Below are 24,928 nucleotides of genomic sequence, written 5' to 3' on the forward strand. Positions count from 1 at the left end.
GTTACCACTGTGCAGGCTGGTGGTGGTGGTGTAATGGTGTGGGGGATGTTTTCTTGGCACACTTTAGGCCCCTTAGTGCCAATTGGGCATCGTTTAAATGCCACGGCCTACCTGAACATCCTCTGATGGCTACTTCCAGCAGGATAATGCACCATGTCACAAAGCTCAAATATTTCAAATTGGTTTCTTGAACATGACAATGAGTTCACTGTACTAAAATGGCCCCCACAGTCACCAGATCTCAACCCAATAGAGCATCTTTGGGATGTGGTGGAACGGGAGCTTCGTGCCCTGGATGTGCATCCCACAAATCTCCATCAACTGCAAGATGCTATCCTATCAATATGGGCCAACATTTCTAAAGAATGCTTTCAGCACCTTGTTGAATCAATGCCACGTAGAATTAAGGCAGTTCTGAAGGCGAAAGGGGGTCAAACACAGTATTAGTATGGTGTTCCTAATAATCCTTTAGGTGAGTGTATAGTATAGTAGGGCAGCGTCTTAATCAAGCGGGAACCTCCGGGTCTGAAAAGGGAGGCGAATGCGGAAGTCCCTTTAACCTGCATTCTATTGAACGGCCAGCAGGGGCGACTCCTCTGGTTGCATAAAGAATTCCAGTTACATTAGAAATAATGGCAAAATTACCCTACTTCTCCTGATTTATTACCACAGTAAACACTTTCATAATGAGTTTATGATCTCAATCGCTAGTTCAATGTCTTCTTTAATTTGGCATGATGTTCATTTAGTAAATTTTAGTCCCATTTAGAGGTAAATAGACCATAAAGCTAGAGTATGCTTCAGGGCAGGACTATCTGAGATTGAAAAGTCGTTACCATGGCGATCTGTCAATCAGGCAAGAGTGACTCGTACCCAAGACTGTAAATGTAACCAGCCCTGTTGAAAAGGCTTATTAGGAGTTGGCTGTTCACTTTCTCTGGTGAGTACATTTTGTTTTTAGCCTGCTGAATTATCATCCCGGTTAAAATGACAGTGTAAATTACAGATGCACCTAGCTAAGCAAGCAAGCTAGCTCACACATTGAGCCGCTGGCTCCACAGTCTCTTCCAAATATGGACACGTCCGGTGCCGCTGGTTGCAAAAAATCAACATGGCGGCACCCTAACGGCCAAACTCGAGGCTTTAAAACGGCAGTCCACAAACCAACCAGTCGCGTCTCAATGACTACGTCTACTTCTTTTATACAGTCTATGGTCTTAATACCCTAGTGCACCAGGACGTACCATCATAGACTGTTATTATTAGCTATTACCGTCATTTGTATGTCACCTCCCACAGTTAACTATTAACTAATAGTGTCCTCATACATGACCAGTACACACAGCTGCTACCCATAGTGTTATTTTATCACATATGCGGCTGTAAACCATCTGGATTATTATCAGACCTCATAAAAGATTTCTGTAGTTAATTTGTAGAAATGCGTTTGAATCAGCGAGACTGAATCAGAAATTCTTCCAAAAAGTCTGTCTTCTACCACACAGACTAAACACAGGCAATACACTGGGTGACATTTTGGCTAGCCCCTAAGGATAATAAACTTTTTAATTAAACGCAGCAGACTGGGGGTTGTTTACCTCAGTTCATCCCCCTGGATTTAGTATTTTCAGTAATGCTGTTCCTGTGAATAAAACAGCACATAGCTTCAGTAACCAGGTGGAGTTAAGGCCTTGTTGGCAGTAGCATTAGCTGCTAGCGCCAGTGTTACTCTACTTGTGTTAGCTGCTACTTTCTGATAGCACACAAATCGCCTCAGTAACAAGGTGTGTCGTGCCATTGGCATATTTTATTGCATGTTTTGAAGTCTGCTAATGCAATGTAAAGATTTCAGGCAGAGTTCTACACGGTGTGAGGTTGCTGTGGAGGGCTAGATGGCTGTAATTGGGAAACGTAGCGAGTTGGCAGGAGAAGGACGAGTTGCGTACATTAACACGTGTACACAGCCAAATTGTTTTTTATTTTCTTTCCTACTAATCAGTGATGCTTCAGCTGTGTTTCTACTTTATATATTAACCATACTACTCATGAGGAGTTTTAGTTTTAAGATTTAGGCTTAGTACCAGTAAAACAGAGTTGTCGTGTAGGCAGAGTAAAGCTGAAACCCACTGTTGTTGGGTCACACTTTCTCCCACACATTAGAGCGAGTTACCCTTGGCTGTAGGATACTGAGTTAATCTTAAATTCTTTCATCAGCAGAGGTACATGCATCCAGCACTAAACATAAAAACATACAGAGGCTTTGGTTTTCTGACAGCTGACAGTCATCAAGGGCGACATGATGCTCTGCGTAAGATGAGTCAGTTGACATTGAAGCAAAGTTAAAAATCATTTTTGTGTTTTTGTTAAGGTTGGGTTTGAATGTCACATTCAGCTGTCTCTACTCAAAAATGATTGCAGGATTGTATGAAGAGAGTGGTAGCTGTCAACACATTAACCCTTCTCCTGTGTGGCATGCTGGGGATGGGGTCAGCTGCACAAAATCAGGATGAAACTGGTGGACTAATTTAGACATTGTTAATTCTTGCTCTTTTAAAGATTATTTTAAATTGTATTATTAGTAATGTAACGTATTATATCATGATCAGTGCTAGTTTCTATGACATGGTCCAATTACTCTTAAATGCACCAAAAGAGTGTGAAACCCTGCAGTGGATGAAAGATTATGATGCTTTTTATTTGTTCTTCATATTAAAATGAAACATATCTGCAAATATTAGAATATTATTTAGAACTTGATACGTAAAGGTGTTGCCCAAAACCATGAATTTATTTTTTCATTTATTTGTAATTTTTTTTAGTGTGTGTATTATTTGACCATATCATGTTAATGTGGGAATATTCATCATATCACACCTCGCTTTCTCCTCGTGGCATCTTTTTGTTACCTGCATAGTTCCATATCATAGGTTGTGTGCTGTCATTTGCCTTTTGTTAAGTGAATTGCCCACATATCCTGGTTTAGAGCAGCTGGGTGGCCTGGTGGTTTAACACACTGTCTCAAAAAATCACAGGTTCAGTCCACAATTGAAAGCAATTTCCAATCAAGCACTAAATCGGTGCTGCTGACTGTCCATGACTATTGACCTCAGCTAAAACATGTACATCTGCATCTCAGAGTGATGTCTAGAATTACACAAATTACTAATATTCTAAAATTGTGGTTAGCATTGTCTCTGTAGTATTTGTTTTTTGGTTGACAAAAAGATCTACTTACTCTACTTACTAGTTTATTTTTAGTTTTTCTTCTGAGTGGAAGTTAGTAACCCTATCTTTTATATTAACCCAACCTTAAAAAAGAATCAAAAAGATCAATATCACAATATGCTTGAGTTTGTTTGGGAGGTGCAACTTTAGACTTAAGGGACATAAATACGTTAGTATGGACAAAAATCAATGTATCCCTTTAGTAACACAATATATTCAGAAATACCTTATATTTAAGTGGCACATGGGGGAATGAAACCTATAACTTGCAGAACAATTTTTCCATTAATTCCACACAGTACATGAATACTTACTTACATTCTCGTTTTCTTGCATAAGGAGGACAGTCGTGAAACTCAGATTCAGTAAAATGTGCAGACATGTTGGGTTCTTTGGCATACGATTTACTGACTGAAATAAAGATGTATCTTAGGAAGCACATGTTCAACATTTTTCAATAAGGAGAAAGCGAGGAACACATTGTATAGCCTATGGCCTGATTTTGTTGTATCCAAAACATAGGCCAGGAAGAGTAACACACCTTCCTGCTCTCCCTGTCTCATAGTCAAATACAGAACACAGAGTGGTTCTGCTTGACGTTTCAGTGCACTTGTGGCTCATTGTTCTGTAAAGGTTGTGTAAGCAGACACCTCTCAAGTTGGCACTGTATCTCTGCCGTAGACACCTGGTAGACAATGGAGACCTGAATAGGTGTCACTGTGCCATGGCTATTATTTGGAAGGAGGACGGATTGTAAGGAAAGGTCATGTGTAAGATCAGGTGTGTTTGTGTGTTGTGTGTGTTTCTTGAGCATCCAGGTCACACATTACACACACTAGCCAGCTCACATTTAACAGCTGTGTGAGATAGTAGGTCAGTCTAATACACCTTTATATACCTTGTCTGTAACATAAAATACTCTTTGAGATCAGTGAGTACTTAAACTGTGTGTAAAGGTCATATTGTATATGCTTAGACAAAGAAATTGCTATTGTATGTCTGTCTTACTTCACTGACAAGTATTTAAGGCACACAATGGAGATTATGTACATGTGACATGCTCATAATGACAATGCAAACATAACTGGTATAATGTTTACCATGTTCACCATCTTAGTTTTGGGTGTTAGCATGCTAATGTTTCTCACTAAACATAAAGTGAGTGTCATTAGTTTTTCAGGTATTTGGTCATGAATCAAAGTATTGGTCATATTAAAATTCTGACTCGGATGGCTCAAAGTGAAAAGTTTTCATCAAAGCTGTTAAAATTCATTCTCTGGGGATTATGAATGTCTGTACAAAATGTCATGGCAATCCATCCAATAGTTAAGATGTATATCAGTCTGGACCAAACCATCCCCCAGTAAGATCAAAGTGAATGCAGACTGAAAAGTCTGCTGCATTCACATGCACACAGTTTTAAAAGTCAGAAATAAACACAATAATACCAAGAAATCTAAGTGGGTTGGAGCAGATCTATTTTAGTGGGTCGCCAAAATAATTTCAGTATTTCAGAAACGCTGCCTACTCTGACAAAATGACTGCTGCTGTGGAAAACAACTATTATTACAACTATTAGTCTGTCCTTCAGCTTAAATGTTGACTTTCTGGGTTGCAACCTTTTGCAAACTATTGTTGTTATTGTATGGAGCAGTGTGTTGATTTTTCCACATGAAGGTCTGTAAAAAGCCTGACTCTGGCCGTCAACTTACAGTGCCTACAACATGCAATATTATGCTCAGAAAATAATGTGTGCATATATCATATTGTCACAGGAGATTAAGCTATAACACTGCAGCTGGACGTTTTACATCTATCTTGTGTTTTTAATATATGATAATGAGCTTGAAGGGCCATTACGTTGCTCTATGTGAGTTTAACATGCAACATTATGAACGCCCCTCATAAAGCATGTCGCGGTGCACTGACATTACATGATAAAGGTCTGTAGTTATTGAAATTCATGGGCTGACAAGCCATCCCATCGCCACATTTGCTCATGATGGTATTACATCAACGTAATGACAATTCAAAGATGGATTTATTGAGGATTATGTGAGACACACACACACACAAACGCTCCCACACACACACACAAACGCTCCCACACACACACACACACACACACGCTCCCACCCCACCAGGACTATTCTAGAGACAGGAGTTGAATTGAATGGGCTTCATTGTGTTCCAACAGCACTATCTTGGAGACAGAGTGGCTAGCCAGTAAACACACACACACACACACACACACACACACACACAATATCCTGTACCCAGCCCTACGCTTGACCCCACAGTGCTTTCTCTCCTTTTTTCTCTCTCACACACAGTCACACACACTAAGAAGCACTGTACTGGAATCAACTGCTGAATAATAACACTGTTTTTCAACATTAGCTTTCGCTCATCTTTAAAACTCCTGTGCATCTTACACATTTAAACCGACGATGGAGTCCAATCATTATGTCAGAATAGCACTCTGACATAGGGTTACCAGTACCACCTTGGCATTGGTTAACTTTACCTTTTCTGGCTCATTACCCCATTTTGAGGCCTAACATTCTCATGATCATAGAGGGAAATTGCTGTGGCAATTAGAGAGCAATTTCTGTAGAGCCAGCACACTGATTTTTATGTGCTGCAGTAGTTCACCTTTAGGGCCTACAAGCTAAGGCCTTCAGGCTTTCCACCTGTGAGCTAACAGAGACAGATGATGAGTTTTAAGACGCGATGATTGATTGCAGCCTTAATTTGGGTCTCGTGTAGGTGTGAATTTTCTAATTTTAGGAACATGAAGGGATAGACACTGATTGTAAAGAAATTATGACAGATTTCCATCATGTTATTTTTATTAGCCATATTATCAATGTTATTTAATATTATTGTCCTTACTGTGCTGAAAACATAAAAAAGCTGTGGCCCCAAAACTGAGTTCAGGCTGAATTTTGTTTACTTTCACAGCCATATTGTCAACACAAAGCTTAGCTTGTTCTGTTTAATTCAACAAACCTAAGCCGAAATTAGATCTAGGACTTAAGTGCAAACATAAAGCTCTAATTTAATGACGGTGAGCAGGTCAGACACGTATTTTGTGTTTTTCAGAGCTGCACTGAAGAGGAAGTTGAGATCCGATTAAAATCTAACGGAGGATTGGTACACACACAAACACACTGGCTGTTGGCTGTCTCTTGTGTACAGACATGCTGTTAGATATGTTTGCTCTCTCACACACACATATGCTCTGATAATTGTGCACAGATCCTGGTTTAGAGCAGCTGGGTGGCCTGGTGGTTTAAAACACCGTCTCAGCAAGTCACAGGTTCAGTCCACAATTGAAAGCTATAATTACTACAATGAAGCGATTTTAGGGATGAAACGGTGCGAAAATTTCATATCATGATTATAGTGACCAAAATTATCAGTATTATGACAGTATTGTAAAAATGTGATGAAAAAGATTAAAATGTACTGTTTCTGGGAGACTTCAGCTAAAATATGTACATCCGTATATAGAATTACACAAATTCCTAAATCTCACTGTAAAAAAATTGAGACTAAATTTTTGTTTAACATTGCCTCTGTGGTATTTGTTTTTTGGTTGAAAATGAGTCAGACACGTATTTTGTTTTTCGGAGCTGCACTGAAGTTGAGATGCGATTAAAATCACGCTAAAGATTGGTGCACACACACACACACACACACACACACACACACACACACACACACACACACACACACACACACACACACACACACACACACACGCTCAGTTGGCTGTCTCTTGTGCACACACATGCTGTTAGATATGTTTGCTCCCTCACACACACATATTCTCTGATGTTTTCATGTTGACTATAACAACACAAATAAATGATATATAATAATATTCGTCCTGCACATACTGTAGTTCGTGCGGAAAATGCCTGGTTGGTGTGGTTTTAGATGTATGGAAGTATGTTGCTATAATCAAGAGCTCATTTCCTGTTTTCTTGCACTACCACCATTCCCACAATAAAAATTTCTCAAATCCTTGTTTCACCTAAACTTCACTTACATCAGGCTGAGCGTGTAGAATCTTTAACAGCAACTGCTTATTTTAAATTAGATTAGTATAAGATTATCCTTGATATGTAGAAATAAACTTGCCTTCATGGGCTAATGTACAAAATGGAGCCACAATTAAAAGTTTAGATCTTCTCAGTTTGCGCACATTTAATTTAGCTGACATTAAAGGGAAATCTTATTGTAGCTTTTGTTTTCCTTTTCATATGTAAGGGTTAGAGCCTGTTTTACAAATCTCAATTAATAGTTTTCACATGACGTCGCACTCCAATGAAAACGCTCCCATGGAGGGCAAAAAGACGTTTATTTCCGCTGCCTGCCAACCAATATGCAAGTGATACACTGTTACTTTGAGTTGTTAGGCTACTTTTTGCATTGCCAAAATGCTGGATGGTTGTCGTGCTTTCAGATTTACTAATCGAGGAGACAAGCCTGAGCTGTGTTAGGTGAGGGATTCCCCAGAAGGTGAAAGTAAACATTACCGCAGTCGAGCGGCGGCAGGCACCTGGCTGTTTTTAAGGGTAGAAATGCGGCAGCGGATGCTGTAACTTTATAGCCTACGGATCAGATATGCCCAACACTTGCAGTTTGTGTTCATATCTTTCTTTTTCTTAAGTTGAAAGGTGATCCAATTAAAATGTGAGGGAAGTCGCGGTGTGAGCCGCTATGTTGGTCTGCTGTTTTGCCCTCCAGGTCAACGCGCATGTCACGTGACTGAAAACTATTAATTGTGGATTTACAAGAGATTCAACTCTGGTCCACTTTGAGGTTTTTTGGCCAACAATAACACACACAGAAATTCAAAAGAAAAACATTTCCCAGTATGATTGACAGACGATAACTGGGATTTGTATTTCAAAAACACCATAGCAACAGGCCCTTAGCACCAAAGTTGTTGCCCTAAAAGAATATCACACACGAGCTCTTTGAGCATCTCCCTCTCATTTGGGGCAGCAAACATGGAAAAGTCAGTGTTATGATGTTTTGATTAAATTTGTATGCAGTTTACACATGGAAGCATCCCAGGATGGCCGCAATCATCAGCTAGTGGATAGTGAGCTGCTTCCGTAGGACTGTTATGGTATTAAGTGCCTTAAGCAGGGGCAACTTGACTCCAGTGTGTTAGTAAATAATTTCCCCCCTCCTAGGTTGTCAGGGTTGTGGTTATCATCACAAGGTCACTTCAAGGTCTAATCTGTACTTCATTGTCTTACTAAACCCAAACACACACACACACACTGTCATGTCTCTTATTTTCCCATTTCACGTCACCTCCTGCCTTTCTCTATCTATTTTTGTCTACTCTCAGACTGACTCTGGTACAATGTCAAGCTGCCTCTCTGCGGGGCTCCTGCCATTACTGCCAATCTTCTGTCACAATGTTTTTCATCGCAGTGTTGGACTGGTGATGGAAGGCTGTTGAAAGAAATTTCTATTATACAAGTGGATTTTGCTTTAATATGAACTTTTTTCAAGGTTTTCAATTAATCATGTAGTAGCAAGATGATACGTGAGAAACAGGGTCCATCAAGATTTTAGATTAATGAGGGTTAAAAAATGTACTGTTAAATAGATTATATTGCTGTGAATGAATTTAGGGGCACTGTGACACAGGTCTGCCCAGGTCATGATAGGGTCATTTGCTGAGCTGAAGGAAACCAAAGGTGACAGCCAGTGACTTTCCAAAACTGTGTGTCAGACTGTTCCCAGGTAACCCAAGGTCGAGATTATCTTTATCTTGTTTTATTACAGACAGACTAACTGGCTCTATGTAGAAAGTGTGGCATGTAGCTTGAACGACACACAACGTTTTAGGTTAACTTAAGTAAGCATAATGTCTTGATTTTAACCAATATCCAAGAGAATCTTGACACGTGTATAGAGTGGTGAACAATAACATTTTATGGACACTTAGTGAATCTGAGTCTAAGGACAAATATCCCCAGACAGGAAGGAGCCTTCAGATTTGGTGTTGGCATTGCATGTGTTCACATGTTGTATACTGTGTCTGTATCTCCTCGGCTCTCATTAAACCATGCTGTGTAAGTGTTCATAAGTCTCCAAAACTTCTTCATCACACCTGACCCTGGCTCACTTTATTTTCACAACACTGTTTTGTTGTGTTGTGTGAACCGTAAAACTGCCAAAATCTGGACTTTTTTGTCAAACCAAAATTTCCACTGGTACACTAGAAATGTCAGATCTAATTGACAGATTGTCTTTAAAATGTACAGAATACATCTCACTCCAGTGAGAACTTTTCTCTGCTACCACCCTCCGGCTAGACGTTGCACCCAAAATAATCTTCAGACTATAAGCATTCTGCCATGAAACATACTGAAGAGTTTCATGCTCTTAATGACGTGTTTGCTTTCAATGGTCCTATGGCTTTCCCACCACCAGCACCCTCGGGGACAACTTGACATTATTGGCTCCAATATTTATAAGACCTTAAAGGAAAGCAAAGAGAGGTTTTCTTATTGTATCAACCAGGGTTTTGCGGCAGGTCCACCACACCTGAAATGAAGACCACCTCGGCTAACAATGTAACAAAAATGACTATTAACCTCCAAGGGAAAATAATTACCCAGCAAATTCCCTACATACTGTCTATTGAGTATGGCTGATATTTACTCCATTATGTACCTTGTTTAGAATAACTGAAGAACATTTTTACATAATCACAAAGATTTACATAAAATTCAGCTTCTACTAATGCTACCTGTAGTTATTTGTTGCATGTCACAACCAACTGATTGATTGACAGTGTTTTTGTGGCTTTTGTGCTTTTTGTTTTGGCTTGACAATTGTACTGAGCTGTTCTGCATGTTGAGAGTGTTGGGAAACTGCTCTTTTTAATGAATAATGCTTGCTATTACTGTTTATTGATGAGAAGAAGACACAAGTTTTGGTGTGAAGCAGGAAGTGTGTGTTTGTGTGCACATTTGAACGTCCATAATTTGCTCTTAAAGACTCATTGATGAGGCATGAAGTTAGAGAAAAGCCCCCGACTGTTCTGTACCCATCAGTGTTCAAGAACATAATGCAGCATTTTATCAGAAAATAGAGAGACTGTTTGTGAGCCTAAATGATCCAATTTATCTGTTTGAGCATACAGCTGCGTTTGTGTTCAGATTGTACCACAGTTTAACCACAGGAACTGCTTTACGATTGTAAGCTTAATTCAGGAATTTGTTGTTCTGTTTCGATTCCAGGCTTTCTTTGTCCTTAACGGGAAACTTAATTTGCGGCAATTCAAAGAATACAATACACACTTGCATAGCAACACATACATGACTGGGACACATTCAAATGAACAATGGTGGTAGGATGACCTTCTCACCTCCTTGAAAGCGCAAGTTGCTGTAGGCTAAAAACTCATCACATTAAGAATAACCTCATGTCATCCCACTGAACTTCCAAGCCCCTTTTTCTACCATGATCCTTTTAAGGTCGAGGAATTTTGTTTGTCTTTTCTGTTGATGGGGAGCAGAGGCTTTCCCGCCTGCTCTTTACAGTTGGTTGATTGAAACAGAATTGATCCACAAAATTAAGCATATTTGGCTCCTGCTGCCAAAACATTTAAAATATAAGCAATGCAAAGACAAGGAAATTAAATGAGCAGTGAAGTGGAGGGCTATATAGTGGTGAAACTTTGCAGCAAGTTTGGTGTAAGTGAGGAGAAACATTGCAGTTTACAGCCTTTTTATTTTTTTTGTTTAATGTAAATCTAAAAATTGTGTAAGTGTTAGGATGTGTATACACACACACACACGGCTCCACAGTCAGATTCAGATGCAACAAATAGACAAACCTCAGAGCGTACATTTTTGTTGTTTTTACATCAAAATTTAATGTCAAAATGTTAAACTCCCCTAGATATATTTTCCTATCAGGATGGAATAGAATTATCTTGAAAATGTATCATTTCATATCCACCAAAACCTAAACTAACATAATAGTTTCAGAGTTTTACAGCTTTCAAATGGCAGGTTTACAGGTGTACTTTTAAATTCATTTTACAATATAAAAGCAGTTACCAAAATGTGTGAGGAATTCTCAGTTCATTGAAGACATAGTGATTCCTTATTGTCCAGTCCCAGCTGCACACCCTTATGCAAAACAGCACGCAGAGGGAGGCCAATACATGCAAATCTACAGCAGCGATTAGTCATGGCATTAGAACTGGCATATCCTGCCATCATAAGAAGGAAAGCTTAACATCACTAATAGGCCCTCTGTAATTGTGGTGTGTGTGTGTTAGCGTGTATGCATAGCTGATTGAAGAGTCAAGATGAGGAGGAGCGGGCAGATGTTGCTGAATTGCCAGGAACTTAATTAGACCTTGTTGCTTTATGGGAATTATGCAGTGTTGTATATGCGTGCCTGACAGGCACATGTATGGAAATGAGTTTTCTATAGTCTTAAGAAGCCATAGCTGTAGATTGTGTGTCTTCTCCCTGTCTAGGTTTGTGTATATTTATATTTTTGTTGCTTGTTTGTCTTTGGGTATCCGTTTATTTGCCTGTGCATGTTTGTGCATGCATCTTTCTGTCATCCTGTAACGTCTGATAGCGAGGGTAAGATGCTAGCTGAGTGTCGCACTCGCCCACTGCTCGAATCATTAACAGGTTGTCTTCCAGGTTTTAATGAGCTGCCAGTCGCCTCACCCTCCTCTCACATTTCCTTCCAGAACAGCCTGATGGGACAGGTGCTCGTTTTCAAATTATTTAACTCTGTGGAGAGAAAAAAATCCCTTATTTGTCTAGGTGTCAGTCCGGTTGATGACCATGTGACTACGTGCATTTACCACACGAGGCCTTTATTTACCTGAACAAAAAGGTGTCAGGTAATTACTAGAAACAGATCATTATTTCTTCTAGCAGGTTTTCAGAGGCATGTGGGGCTTAAAATGTATTTATGACCGTTCTGTGCCAACCTATGTAGTTGCTTTTCTACAAATTTATAGAAAATCATGATTTTTATAGAGAACTTGTTTTAGATCCTGCTACAACCCGTTAGCGACAGAGCTTATAAGACGATATATTTTCTCTGAAACACGAACAAACAACTGCACTTAAAGCTTTTTGTTGATAAGAAAGATGTTTTGCCGTACTTCTGACAGGATTTGGTAAGTTCAATTTACCAACTATGCTACATCAAATGTTTCGTTCTAAGATTGTAGGTCTATCCAATAGCGTCAAGAGACATTTTGGTCTGCGCCTAACTAATAGCATTAATGGAATGAAATGTAATTAAAATAATTTTAACAAATTTATTTTAAAAACATATTTCTTACAAAAAAAAATACAGAAAATTTAGCAGCAACAGTTAGATTAAGGGTTTAAGATCTGTTTTAAGAAGAAAAAGCATCTTGGCTGGAGTTTGTTATGATCATTTTTCACAACTTCCAGCCAAACAATTAATGGATTAAGTATAAGGCATACTGAATATAATCAAATAATAATGATACACAAAATAATAGTTGCAACCCAACAGTAGGTCTTTCATTGAATTTTAACACAAAATGTGTATATGTAGCCATCTGTGTTCCTAATTGTTTTTGTAGTCTGGGACATGATTAACTTGCAGTTCAGTGAACAAAGCTAATTACACTTGCCCTCTCTCTTTGCATTTGCATAGACATTTTGAAATGCAATATACTCTATGGCATGACTTGTGACTTGGGCTATTTGGATAGACATTTGCTGTGGTTCTGCATTTTTTACTTGTGTCAGCAGCATATGCAAAGGATGATGGTGCAGGTGAAGATAAACAAACGGCAGTGGAAAATTACAGTGGTTTTAAAACATGGGTTGACCTTTGTATGTAGAGTTTCATTTCAAAGAGCTGATTGTACTGAACATCTTGGTCTCTCTGAGTGAGGTTGTGCACATTAGTGCATTTAACAGCTGTCTGATGTCAGTGTAATGAAACCTGCATATGTACATGTCACAGTGTCACAAGATTTGTTTGAATCTCTATTTGTTTATATACATCTGTCTTTCAGTACTAACATGTGCAATTCCCCTGAGAGCAACTACTTTCTGTACTGTAGTATGGGGAAAGGTTTTGGAAACAGAGTCTGTGGTTTCATCCAAAGATGCATCGTGTTTGTTTAGATGAACCCTCCCTAGCCCCCTCTGCTCTTCCAGTCACTCTGTACAAGCAGAGAAATACACTGGAAGTGAAGTCATTATTTACATTTTTTAAATATTCCATTTACGTCCAATCAACCAAAGCACAGGAGAAGCCTCAAGTGGCTCATCAAACCGCTGTGACCCATCTGCTCGCTTTAATTTTAGAAGATCAGCAAAAACTTGCAGAGTAGCTGTATCATTCTGCATATTTTTATGTGGTGGTTGTTGTCAGAAAATGAGGCTCACTGAAGTTGTGTCATAATGAAATCTGAAAAGGCTTTGCCGTAATTGTTGTGGCATTGAGCATCAGTTTTTTTATTGTACCAGTCCTCAGACTGTCCCCACTGGAAAAATGGCAGCATTGGTTGTTTATTCAGACACTGAACATGAAAGAAAGCTCCAGGACACCAACTCAATTGACCTTGAGGTGAGATTGTTGCCAAGTTGTGTTTTACACATATGAGGAATTTGCTTTGGTGATAAGGTGCTACATGTAGACAAACGGTACAATTGACATAAAATTGTAAATAAATCTAGAAATATATAAATATGGAATAAACAATGCAAGTTATCTAAGAATAATAAAAAGAATAGAGAAAAAGAATACAACTATTTGCAGAGAAAGAACAACATTACAGATATTTACATGTGTCTATCATATGAACTATCATACAGTCTTCATCAGCAGATGGAGTTTCCTCAGTTGTCATGGCAATGTAGACGTTACAATTTCTTTTCTTTTTTTAAATCTCTGAGCAATTTGTTACATTTAGCTCAACGCTGACACAGGAAAACGCGGGATTTGGATCGAAACGCAGACACCAGGCAGAGCAGATGCAGTTTTCAGAGTTTATTACTACTACTGCTACTACAACATTTTATTTACTTAGCGCTTTAAAAACTACTCAAGGCACTTTACATGGTAAAAAAGACAAAACAATTAGCATAAATACCACAATAACAACTACAGATAAATATTAAAAGTTGAAAGCAAAACAGCATAAAAACAGGACAGAAACAAAAAGAAAACATGTGAGGCTAAATCGATTACATGTCAAAACCTGCTTTAAACAGATGGGTTTTGAGTGCGGTTTAGAAATTTGCAAGTGATGTGGAATGTTTGAGGTGATGAGGGAGACTTAAGACGGAGTAGTACGAATTATATCTAACAATAAGAACACAAAGACTTATTTACATTTCTTCATTTTTGCTGATGCTTTTTATGCAAAGTGACTTACAATTGCTATATATGTCAGAGGTTGCACGCCTCTGGAGCAACTAGGGGTTCTTGCCCAGTGTCTTGCTCAGGGACACAATGGTATATGTGTCACAGTGGGGAATTGAACCTTGGTCTCTAACACCAAAGGTATGTGTCTTATCCACTGCTCTATCACCACCCCACGCCTTATACACACAAGAGGTAAAGATAACAAGTCATAAGTGGGAACACAGACAATCAAAACTGAAAGGAAGCAAAGCAGAGATAGTAACACGAGAGGCCAAACAACTTCAAAATAAAACCGGAAACACAAACACCAGCTCCCCAGAAACGTGACAAAATTTAAGGACTTCTTAACTTTAATTCTTGACCTTTAAGTGAATTTTGATTCCTAACAAACGATCACTTGTGGTCATGTGAATAATGACCAATTGTCAGTATCAATACAAGAACTAGCTTCATGTTGTTATACTGCCACAAACCCCCGAGGAAGGAGGTCAGGGTGGATCATATAGAAGCGTGTGACTTTGAAATTCAAACCGAAGTTCATGTTCCACTTTCACAACAGTCGCTGTTGGCTTATTTTTACCATGACGGTGATTCTTTAACCTTAAGATGATTTTAACCAAGGGAATGGAAGATCAGGAACTCCTGTGCGTAGTCTTGGAACAGTCATACAGGTAATATTGACAGACACTCAACTGTGTCAATATTACCTGTATGACTATCATACAGGTGTGCAACTGAACAGCTCCAGAACAGCTATTAAATGTACCTTGTGGGAGGATTGTTTTCTCAGCATCTTCCAATTCCGGGATCAGATTTCACTTTAGCTTTTAAGCCAACATATAATCCTTAAAATGCTTAGGAAAATAAATTTAGAATATCTACAATTACATGACAAGTCTGCAAACTCCATGTGTGATTTAGCTCTTAGAAGAGTTACTAAATAGTCCTTGTTGTAAGATTATTTTTCTCAGCCAGTTTTGTTGTTTGAGGTATGAGGAGGACTTCCTCTCCACAAACCAAACTATCACTGTAAGTTAGGGCTGATATAAAAAGAGGACAACAAGGTTATTTCAGGTTGTCATGGCACTTTTTATAGCCTGGAGTGTGAACTCATACCATGGATAGCAGGTGCCCCGAAGACTGCATGACTGGTTGTTTACTCATGGGATGAACTCAACAGTTGATGCACAGATTTTTGCCGGTAATTTGTCATTTATTTTGAAAGATTTAAACATTGTGGCTCATTGGCCAAAATTCTTACTGTAACATTTCAGGTACTCAAATTCTGGCATATAGTCAATATATCAGTCGTAAGACTCTGACCTGTTGATAATTATTGAACTGCAGCTTGTACTCGTTTATACAGGGCAGGAACAATGGACTGACTAAAATGCACACATGAAGGAACTGTGTAGTGGGCCTCAAGGACTTTGACCATATGTTCTGCATTCTCTACTACTGCATATGGTTGCATATCTGCTGGGATAAACACTCCTAAGATTAGTTTAATGCTGGGGAGAAGGACTTGTCTTTTTCTGCTAATTGACACTTTCGGGTAATGCTGTGACGCGTGCTCCACCCAATTGAGGTAACTAGTGCCCCCTGTGTCTGCCATTTGGAGACAGCGACACTATAAGAGCTTGACTAATCTGGCTAAACCTACTAGCATGCTACCGCTGATAGACAACTGGTGCATTGCCAAAACATTCTAGGTAAAAATTGTGCCCTAGAATTTCTGTTCCGCGTGTGCGAGTAGTTTTCTTAAATCGATGATTTGACAGTTGTTGTTTGGGTCACAGGGCGTACCGAACCAAGGAAGTTGCCTGCAAAACCAAACGTCCTGTATCAAACTGAGTTGTTTCTCTTATAAATTCAGGTAATTACAGGTTAATTCAGAAGTCTTATAAAATGAAAGAAAAAATGGAAATGGATAATAAATGGATTTTCAGACTTTGGAGACGGGGATGGAACAGACACTGGCTGATGTCTCCCTTCTGTTGATTGATGGTCAAACCAAACAGCCAATCAAAGGTTATGTTCAGTATTTAAAATGACTATAGAAGGGGAGACATCCACCACTGTCTGTTCCAGTGTTGAGCAGTTGCGAGCGCATGGAGAGGGTCAAGATTGTGCTCCTCACAGCCCTGTTCTCGCAGGTGCGCATTTCTGCACACAAAGTAGAAATGCTCCCTTGTGAGGATGCTTTTCTGCGCTCGTATCATGTGCATATGACATGCCTGGTTTTTATGTGCTTGGGTTTTCAAACCAGGCTAATTAAACGTCGTATAGCTCTGTGTTGAGCATAATCTGAAGCTGTGCGGCAGTGAGAGCTTTAAAATGTCAGCAAACATTCTCCCTTTCTTTCTTTGTTGGCTGAAAGATGACATAGAAGGCAAAAAACAGGTTGAATCTTATTTTCTGTTTTTAAAGCCCAGAGCAGAGAGGAAGATGGAGACAGAGAGAAAAAGACTGAAAGAGAGACATGGGGAAGATTGAAAATGGTGTCAATAGTGTTATTTGTGCATGTGCACGTGTGCATCTGAGTGTACATGTCTGTGTCAAGATTAGCATGAGCGCTAGCACGAGAGCAAGCGCAGCAAACAGCCCAGGGTTATTTACCTAGCTCTCAGAGGGATTAGATATGCTAGCATGCCGCCTCCTCTCTCAGAATACACCTTATGCTGACAAGTAGCTCCTTTTCATCCCCCCCTCCACTTCGTTTTCTCTTTCCTCCACATTCCTGACCTTTCCAGTAAGCTCTCCGAGTGCAGGTGGGGTTTGTGCTGTTGAAAGGGAATAAGGTTTGGAAAAGATAAGGGAACTTGAGATGCTGGACTGCCAAATGGTCAAGGTGGAAACTGCTGGCAAAGAAACATGAGCTAAATGTAGAGCTACGGTGATTTAATCAGTGTTTTCTGTTTTTCTTAAAGAGGTGGTATTATGCTTTTTGGCTTTTTCCCTCTCCTTTGTTGAGTTATATATCCTTTTTTTGCATGTAACAGGTTTGCAAAGTGAAAAAGCCCAAAGTCCAGGCCAAAGGGAGTTCCCATCTCCCACAGAAAACTCTGCTCTGAACCGCTTGAAAACAGTTTGTTTGTAGACCAGCCCTTCACTTCCTTTACTTGTGACGTCACAATGAAAACGCATCATACAGGTTGCCAAGCGGCTAGCGGGGTCAGGCACAGAGCCCTCTGCTCCCGCCGTCACACAGACCGCTGCAGCAACAACGGCAGAGGAAAACACAGCTGGAAGGTTTTCATACCGCTTATCTGTCTTTACATTCTGAGGAATGTTGAAACGTTTTAACTTAAAAAAGAGAAAGCTGTGTGGATCGCTGGTGTGTCGCATTGAACATTACGTCGTGGCAGTTGTGTGTGGCGTCGCTATGACGACAAGCTGCGTACTATCTCTGGGTACTGTCTGCAATGGAAAACGGAGCAGGGCCGAGTAGAGTCGAGTCTATCGAGTTGCGCTATGGTAGCATTTTTCACAGGCAGCATAGATTGTCAGAACACCTGCAACAGTTCAACGTTTACTTGTAATGGTAAGATGTGGAACAATGATGTTGTGGACTTGTGAGTAACTTATACCATCTGCTAGGTTACGGTCGCAGTCTGAAGCGGCTTTGATTTGGATCACTCTACCTTGTTTCTTACGACCCGCCCTTCTCTGCTTCTAGTAGTCCTTACCTGGGAACCGCACATGTGCAACAAGATGCATCACTCTGTAGCTCAAGAGTGGAGCGTAAAACACACAGGGTGAAAAGAGGAGCTGCAGCAATGTGCAGTATGAGAAAAATATGGTGTTATTTGAAAATGAAACCATGTAAACCTGTTCTGGTACAACCCCTAACTAAGATTTTGAACCTGAAAATGAACATAATACCACCTCTTTAAGAAGCTACTAACAAATCATCAAAACACTAACACGTGCTTCACACATTTACAGTGAGCAGATGAGTGCTGCCCACGTGAGAGTGGCATCGTCAATCCCACCTATATTCTGTGTTCAGAAGCAAATGGAGGCTGTCAAGCAATAAGGATCAAATAGGTTATTGCTTGAATATATAGTATTTTCATGATACAATTTGTAATATTTAATTGTTGGAATTTTATTCATCCACCACATGATTACACACTTTTTCTGATGACAAAAGGTGCTCAAATTGTAAAACACAGAATTCAGAGAAATCTTTACAGAAACCAGCCCTTTGACTTGAGAAATGGCGGAGGGTTAGTAATAGGCGAATTCTGCCCGATACTCTAATTGAACCATTTCCAGACTGCACTTTCTGAGCTGGCAGCTGAAAACCTTTTTAAAAGTCAGTCAACCTGTCTCTTCCACCCTCCTCCGGTGCTCTTATTGCTGTAATGCCACTATCTCAGACTGAAGGCGCTCTGTTTCTGACAGTGACTGGTGCCGTCACGACAGACTGCAGCCACTGTAACCTCTCTGTCGACCAAGAGATTAATAATTTCCCTGGTCTGGAGATGTATAGAATGCCTGCTATACGCTATGTTTTATACTTTCTATGTCTTTCCACATATAATTCTTTTGCTCAGTTATTATCTCCATTTTAGTAACAGAAGCAGTGTTGTGCATCTACTATTCAGTAACAGTAATTATCTGACTCCCCCTGTCACACCCCCTCTCTATGCAGCCTTTTGGGTTATTATATAACTGAACTGAGGTCAAGGACAGCAGCATTAATTTTTTCCAGTGCAGTTTTGCAATTACTAGCTCTTCACCATAGTAGTCTCATCCAGCAGTAACTGTAAAATACTAAACTGTACCCAGGTCAGTTAAATATGGTGAAATCATGTGGTAGGTATGAAGCCCAAATCTGCAAAAATAAAAAAAGTGGCTGCTTCGAAGGTGAGGCTTCTATGGCAACACTACGGAAAGTGTCGTCGTGAGTGGCACTTGAATTGCACCACCAGGGCAAGATGTTTTTCTCTGTTTCAAAATTTATATTTCCCTTTTTTTTAATCAAACCAGCTCACAAAATAGCCTGATGTGATCTAAGCAGTGTGTTGTCAAATACAGCATCTCAGTGTGTGTTTGGATTTACGTTAAAAGTATTTCCTCCACCTCCAGGTCTTGGCATCCTGTAGTTCATGTCTGCATGGAACCAAGTAAAAACACTAAGTTTATTTGACTCAAAATGGGCCAGTGTGGTCAGTGCATATCCAGGAACCTGCCAAACCTTTTTAGATCCACTGTTGATTCTCCAAAATCAAGAACAGAGCAGATGCCTCATGGCGTGTCGTGTTGCTGTTGGAAGTAACACAGATTTGTGGTCCCAAGCACATGTCTTTAACGCGACACCATTTTTTTCCCAGATGGGTCACACGAAGGTTAAAAGAAGGATTGAGTGCAGCTCAGTTTTAAGAAGTATATTTTCCTGGCATTTTTATTCCGAGGCCGTATAACTTTATTTGCAGAAATACCTTCTTTTTCCCTTGCTGTTCTGTTGCTAAAATTAACTTTCTAAATGTCAAGTCTGAACATAAGAGAGGGTGTGGTGGGAAGGCTTACAGTGTTATGGTGATAATAGTAACTCACACACACACCCCACACACACATAAAGAGTTTCTTTTAAAAGACATGCATTCACTCAAGCCACACAAAGACACATGCATTGATATTTTTTTCCTATTCAAACAAACACACACTTGCTACTGCACACATACCGTTTCGCAGCCAGCAGCCAGCAACTTGCCTCCTAAACTGCGCTTGTAAACGGTAAGTGAGCTGTGGAGTGCAGAGACAGGCCTTGTGATCACAATGGAGTTATTACAAGTCTGGACAACACTGCGACCACACCAATCTACCAAACCCAATCGGACACTGTCGCTCTCACACGTGCAACAGCAACTGCTGATCAATGTGTCACACTGCTTGAAAACTCATGACAGCAGAAGAGCTGTGGACAGCACGAGGAAGGAAACGGTTAATTGTGGGTGTGCACGTGTGCATGTGTTAGTGTGTGTCTGTAATTCAGGTCTGAATGTGTTTTACGGGGTTGTGTGAGGTGAACTACATGGTTGTGGTTTAGAGTCAACAGATCAGGTCTTTGAGTGACGACCCACTGCAGCCTGTACAGTATGAATGCAGGCTCACAGCTGGATTTGATTCTTATTTAAGTTCAAAGTAACTTGTGTCTAATACGAGAGTCGACACCTTAACAGGAACATCATTAAATCACAGTTAAAGTTATTAAGATTATGTAGACGAATGCTAATGATAAAGTAAAGAACCTGAACAAAATGGGGAAAGAAATTTTGAACATGGCACCCTTTTCCTTCATCTGCTGTAGGAAAGCAAAGACGTGTTGGCACCTGTTAAACACACTCAAGTCTGTATTGTTTTTTTCAGCAATCTTATGATCACCACTAGCTCTAAATATTTTCCTGCATGATCAGCAATCTAGTGACATATGGATTTTTTTTAGGAAGACTGGGTTCCTGGATGCTAAGACAGTGATCGCATAATAAAGAAATAAAGAGACTTCCTGCCACTGTGCGAGTGATAACACCACTGGTAGAGGTTTTATCACTCGCACAGTGCAGAGGTGGTTTTCTTCTTTCTTTATCGCGCTAACTGCAGGACCAGTATCTTAATACTTAAATTTCAGACTTGACTGCAATATGTATAACATATCTTGTCAGAATTTGAACAATTGTCTTGTTTCATTTTTAGTCAGTGTCATGCTAAGTGCTATTTATTTTACTTACTGCTTCTCTATTATTGCATTTATTGACATAGATCAGTATCTGTTGTCAGTGCGCAGCAGCTTCCACCTTTCTCCTCCGTGGTCATTCATCTTTAGGCTTTTCCTCTTTTGCAGGTATTGTAGAATGTGGTAGAAAGGGTGAAACGAATAGCTAAAATGTACATGTAGTATGTGGACCTTTGTGTATAAACAAAACAGACCCAAGTGAAGCAGCACATGGAAAACCTCACATTTTCACTTCCGTCAGAAAACTCCGGTTGCACAAGCTGCATTTTTTTTATACATTTTATGCAGTTCCTCTTTTGCAGAGATCAAATGATCAAATATGCTTTAATGGTTATCTGCTACTTAGACCCTGCCATCTGTAATTCTGTTAGTGAAGGTTGAGGTGTTCATTCTGTGATGGCTGTTGTTGGTGCCCATGCTTCTTCTGTTTAGTCCCTCTTTTGTTAGTTCCAAAACATAAGACGGGAATCTACCAAATCTCTAAGATTAAAAAATGATTAATCACTGCACTGTTACAGAAAACTGTTGCAGATTATTACCCTCTGTGTTGCACAATCTGTCTCACTTTTTCATGCTCCCTGTGCCCCCCTTTTATGAAAGCATGGATCTTGTGAACCTTTTGTCTAGAGGGCTCATCAGAGGGGAAAGGGAGTAACTGGTATGTGTGCCAAGTGCTTTCAGGCTTTTCACTGGTCGTCTTTGCAGTACGTGAAGAGCAGATGACAGCAGAGGCAGGGAGAGCAGGGCTGATAGCGGTTTTACTCTGGCACTCTTGCTTTTTCAAGATCACACAGCTGACAGGAATCACCTGATTCTTTCATCTTGCTTTGTGGGTGTCTCTTTCTACCTTCACTTTTTTGCCACTCTGCCTCCACCCTCCCCTCACCCTCCATCTTTTTCTCTGTCACTCACTGTATTTACGTGCACTCTAATAATTTGATTAGTGCCAGTAGGGTAATATTGCAACTGTCAGATAAACCCCTTTAAAGTTATCTTACTCGCATTAAGGTTGTAATCGCAGAAGCAGAACTCGATTAACCCAGCTGGATTACTCAAATTCCTCTTGGCACCAATACAGCTTAGTGATTTCCTTCTATGAAAAAAGAAATCATCCCTAGCAGCATCAAAGAAATAACAGATTTTTTGGTGGGGACTGCAAAACAGCTTTATTGTCAGAACCAACACTGTAAGCTAACAGTGCTAGTGCTAATGTGATAAGCTGATATCCAGCCAGGTACATAACATATATTGGTCTTAAAAAGCAACATTTAAGGATTCCCTATCAAAAAATGTTTTCATGTTAAGCAATGCGCATATACATTTTTCTAAATGTTCTAAAATAAATATTGTTATCAACATCACAAATCCAGCATCAGTCAGCTTGTTTATTGGGGACATCAGGTTACTGCAGTTTCTGTTGTTTCCTTAATCAAACTATTATGCTCAATCTGTGAATCTACAGTAGTGTAGTTGTTTGTGCACATGTAAACGTCCCAAAATGTTTCATCTCCTTCTGTTGTACATCCTCTCCCATCCAGCTCTCCTCCACACTGTGATCTCGTCTACAGTCTTGATCACACACACAGCTTCTGGCTCTTTCTTTATTCAGCATGCCACTGCATCCCTCCCCCACATCTCTCTATTTCTATTTCTTTCTCTCCCTCCCTCCTTCCTGCTCATATTCACAGCCACACATCCTCCTGCTGCACCATCACTCGCACTAACCTTCCTGTTCTTTTCTCACACCCGTGCATCCCCTTTAAGACTGCCCTTTTTCCCTCTAGCTGTTTCCTTTTTGATTTTTGCTCCCTCCCTAATCACTGTCTCTTCACTCTCTTTTCTCTCTCTGGTCACGCTTTCTTGTCGAGTGGCTCCATCAACCTGTAATTAAAAACAGTTGCAGTGGCCGAACAAGCTGTGTTAAGGTGTAACCCCTGATTCCTGTCCTGCTCTTGTTCCTCAGTGCAGAGTTGAGTTCCTGCTGCGGCAGAACACATTACATTACCTCCATCAAAATACCCATTTGCCTTGTCACATGAGAGAAGGGAGAGTTAAATTGACGAACCACTGCAAGAAGTGAATGCATGGTTCCAGATTTCATGACTGTGGGTCGCTTCTCAGCTCACTTATCAACACTCAGTATCCTGTTATGCATTACGCAGCAACAATACTGGACACAAAGGCGCCATTCTCTGGGTTCATTAGGCCTTATTCTGTGCGATCAGCAATTACCGCCTGAACTGTAGACTAATGCAAAGACCATAAGGCTTAACCGAAAGCCAAAATGGAACCTGGAATGGCTGCCGTCTTCCTGTTTCCGTAACAACAATGGTATCCACACAGACAATAGAAGTGTGTAAGTGAATCCTTCAGCCTAGTGGTTTTTGGGTGTTGACCTACTTTCGCTAATCCCAAGCCTGTGTGTACGCCTGTATGTTGTTTAATCGGGCTCAATTTATGAGTAAGCTGTTTTGATTTGAGTGTCAATGACTGGTGTCTTGACCTTGCCAATTGACCAGATCGTTAGCGGGCAGGCTGATTTCATAAAATGCAATGCAGACTGCTTTCAACTTGAGAGGAGGCAGCAGATTGAAGGGGGCAGCAAAAACGGATGAAAGGATACCGTGAGTACAAGCAGGTGCGCTTCTAACAAAGGCTGGTTTGCACTGGGATGTGTGTTCACATGGGTAAACAAACACACACCAAGAATAAGCAGTAAACCCACTTGTGTCTGCTGCCATATCATTTTCTCCCACGCAGATAGACAACGTGAGGCCTGTATGTTCAATAGGGACCCGCACACATCCACCAGAGAGACCACTGTCACCCCACTAGCTTTCGCTTATATTCTCACACACACACACACACACACACACACACACACACACACACACACACACACACACACACACACAGTAAAACTAATGACTTCAATACTTCAGGCTCAAATAGTAGTGGTAGCCGTTGCAGCAAACAATTCTCAGTTCAGCAGGCATCCAAGAGGAAGAGAGGGAGGACAGGAAGGTGGGAGAGGAGTGGAAAAAACAGAAAGAGAATTGGTGTTTTCATCCTGTCTTGAAAATAATGACGCACCTGGGGAAGGCACTGCAACACAGAGAGCATCTTTGTTTACTGTCAAGAGGCTCCACAGAGCCGTGTCATTACCACAAACACTAGCGTGAGTTAGCTTAGCCCGCCATACAATCACAGCGCAGAGTAGCAATGCAGAACAGTTGCCGAGATGTGGCAGTTGGCCTTCTAATAGAGTAGAAGTGAGTGGGCGTGGCAAAAGAGTAGGCTGCAAATGACTAAAGGAGTGAATCACCGCAGCGAAGATTGCTTTTTAAGAGAGCTGGGTTCATTAGTGTAGCTGAACAGTGATGTAAGACGTGCAGGGGATGGTGGGAAATCAAGAAGACGGACATGAAAGCCTTTGTAATGGAGGGACGTTTTCCCGTAGGCCACAAATGTATAATTGGCTTACCTTTTTAATTTGGTGTTCAGTCAACAAGGCTGGAGACAGTGGCA

The 24,928-nt window shown here is 40.3% G+C and overlaps 1 protein-coding gene across 3 annotated transcripts in view; it reads left to right on the forward strand.

Annotated features, from left to right (window-relative positions):
* The window catches only part of mgat3b (beta-1,4-mannosyl-glycoprotein 4-beta-N-acetylglucosaminyltransferase b), a 70,724-nt gene that overhangs the window by 15,061 nt on the left and 30,735 nt on the right, over positions 1-24,928 (forward strand). Inside the window, exon 1 of one of the 3 annotated variants that reach the window (XM_046046204.1) lies at positions 23,746-24,038. The exons of 1 other annotated variant lie outside the window; for it this stretch is intronic. Coding sequence is in view for 1 of the 2 variants with exons in the window: in XM_046046203.1 (XP_045902159.1) it covers positions 23,954-24,024 (71 nt within the window). In the remaining variant the exon portion in view is untranslated. Of the gene's footprint in view, positions 1-23,745; positions 24,039-24,928 lie in introns of those variants that run through there. One more of the 3 variants, XM_046046203.1, reaches the window with a different exon arrangement.

The sequence above is a fragment of the Micropterus dolomieu genome, linkage group LG04 (assembly GCF_021292245.1).
Source record: "Micropterus dolomieu isolate WLL.071019.BEF.003 ecotype Adirondacks linkage group LG04, ASM2129224v1, whole genome shotgun sequence".
NCBI lineage: Eukaryota > Metazoa > Chordata > Actinopteri > Centrarchiformes > Centrarchidae > Micropterus > Micropterus dolomieu.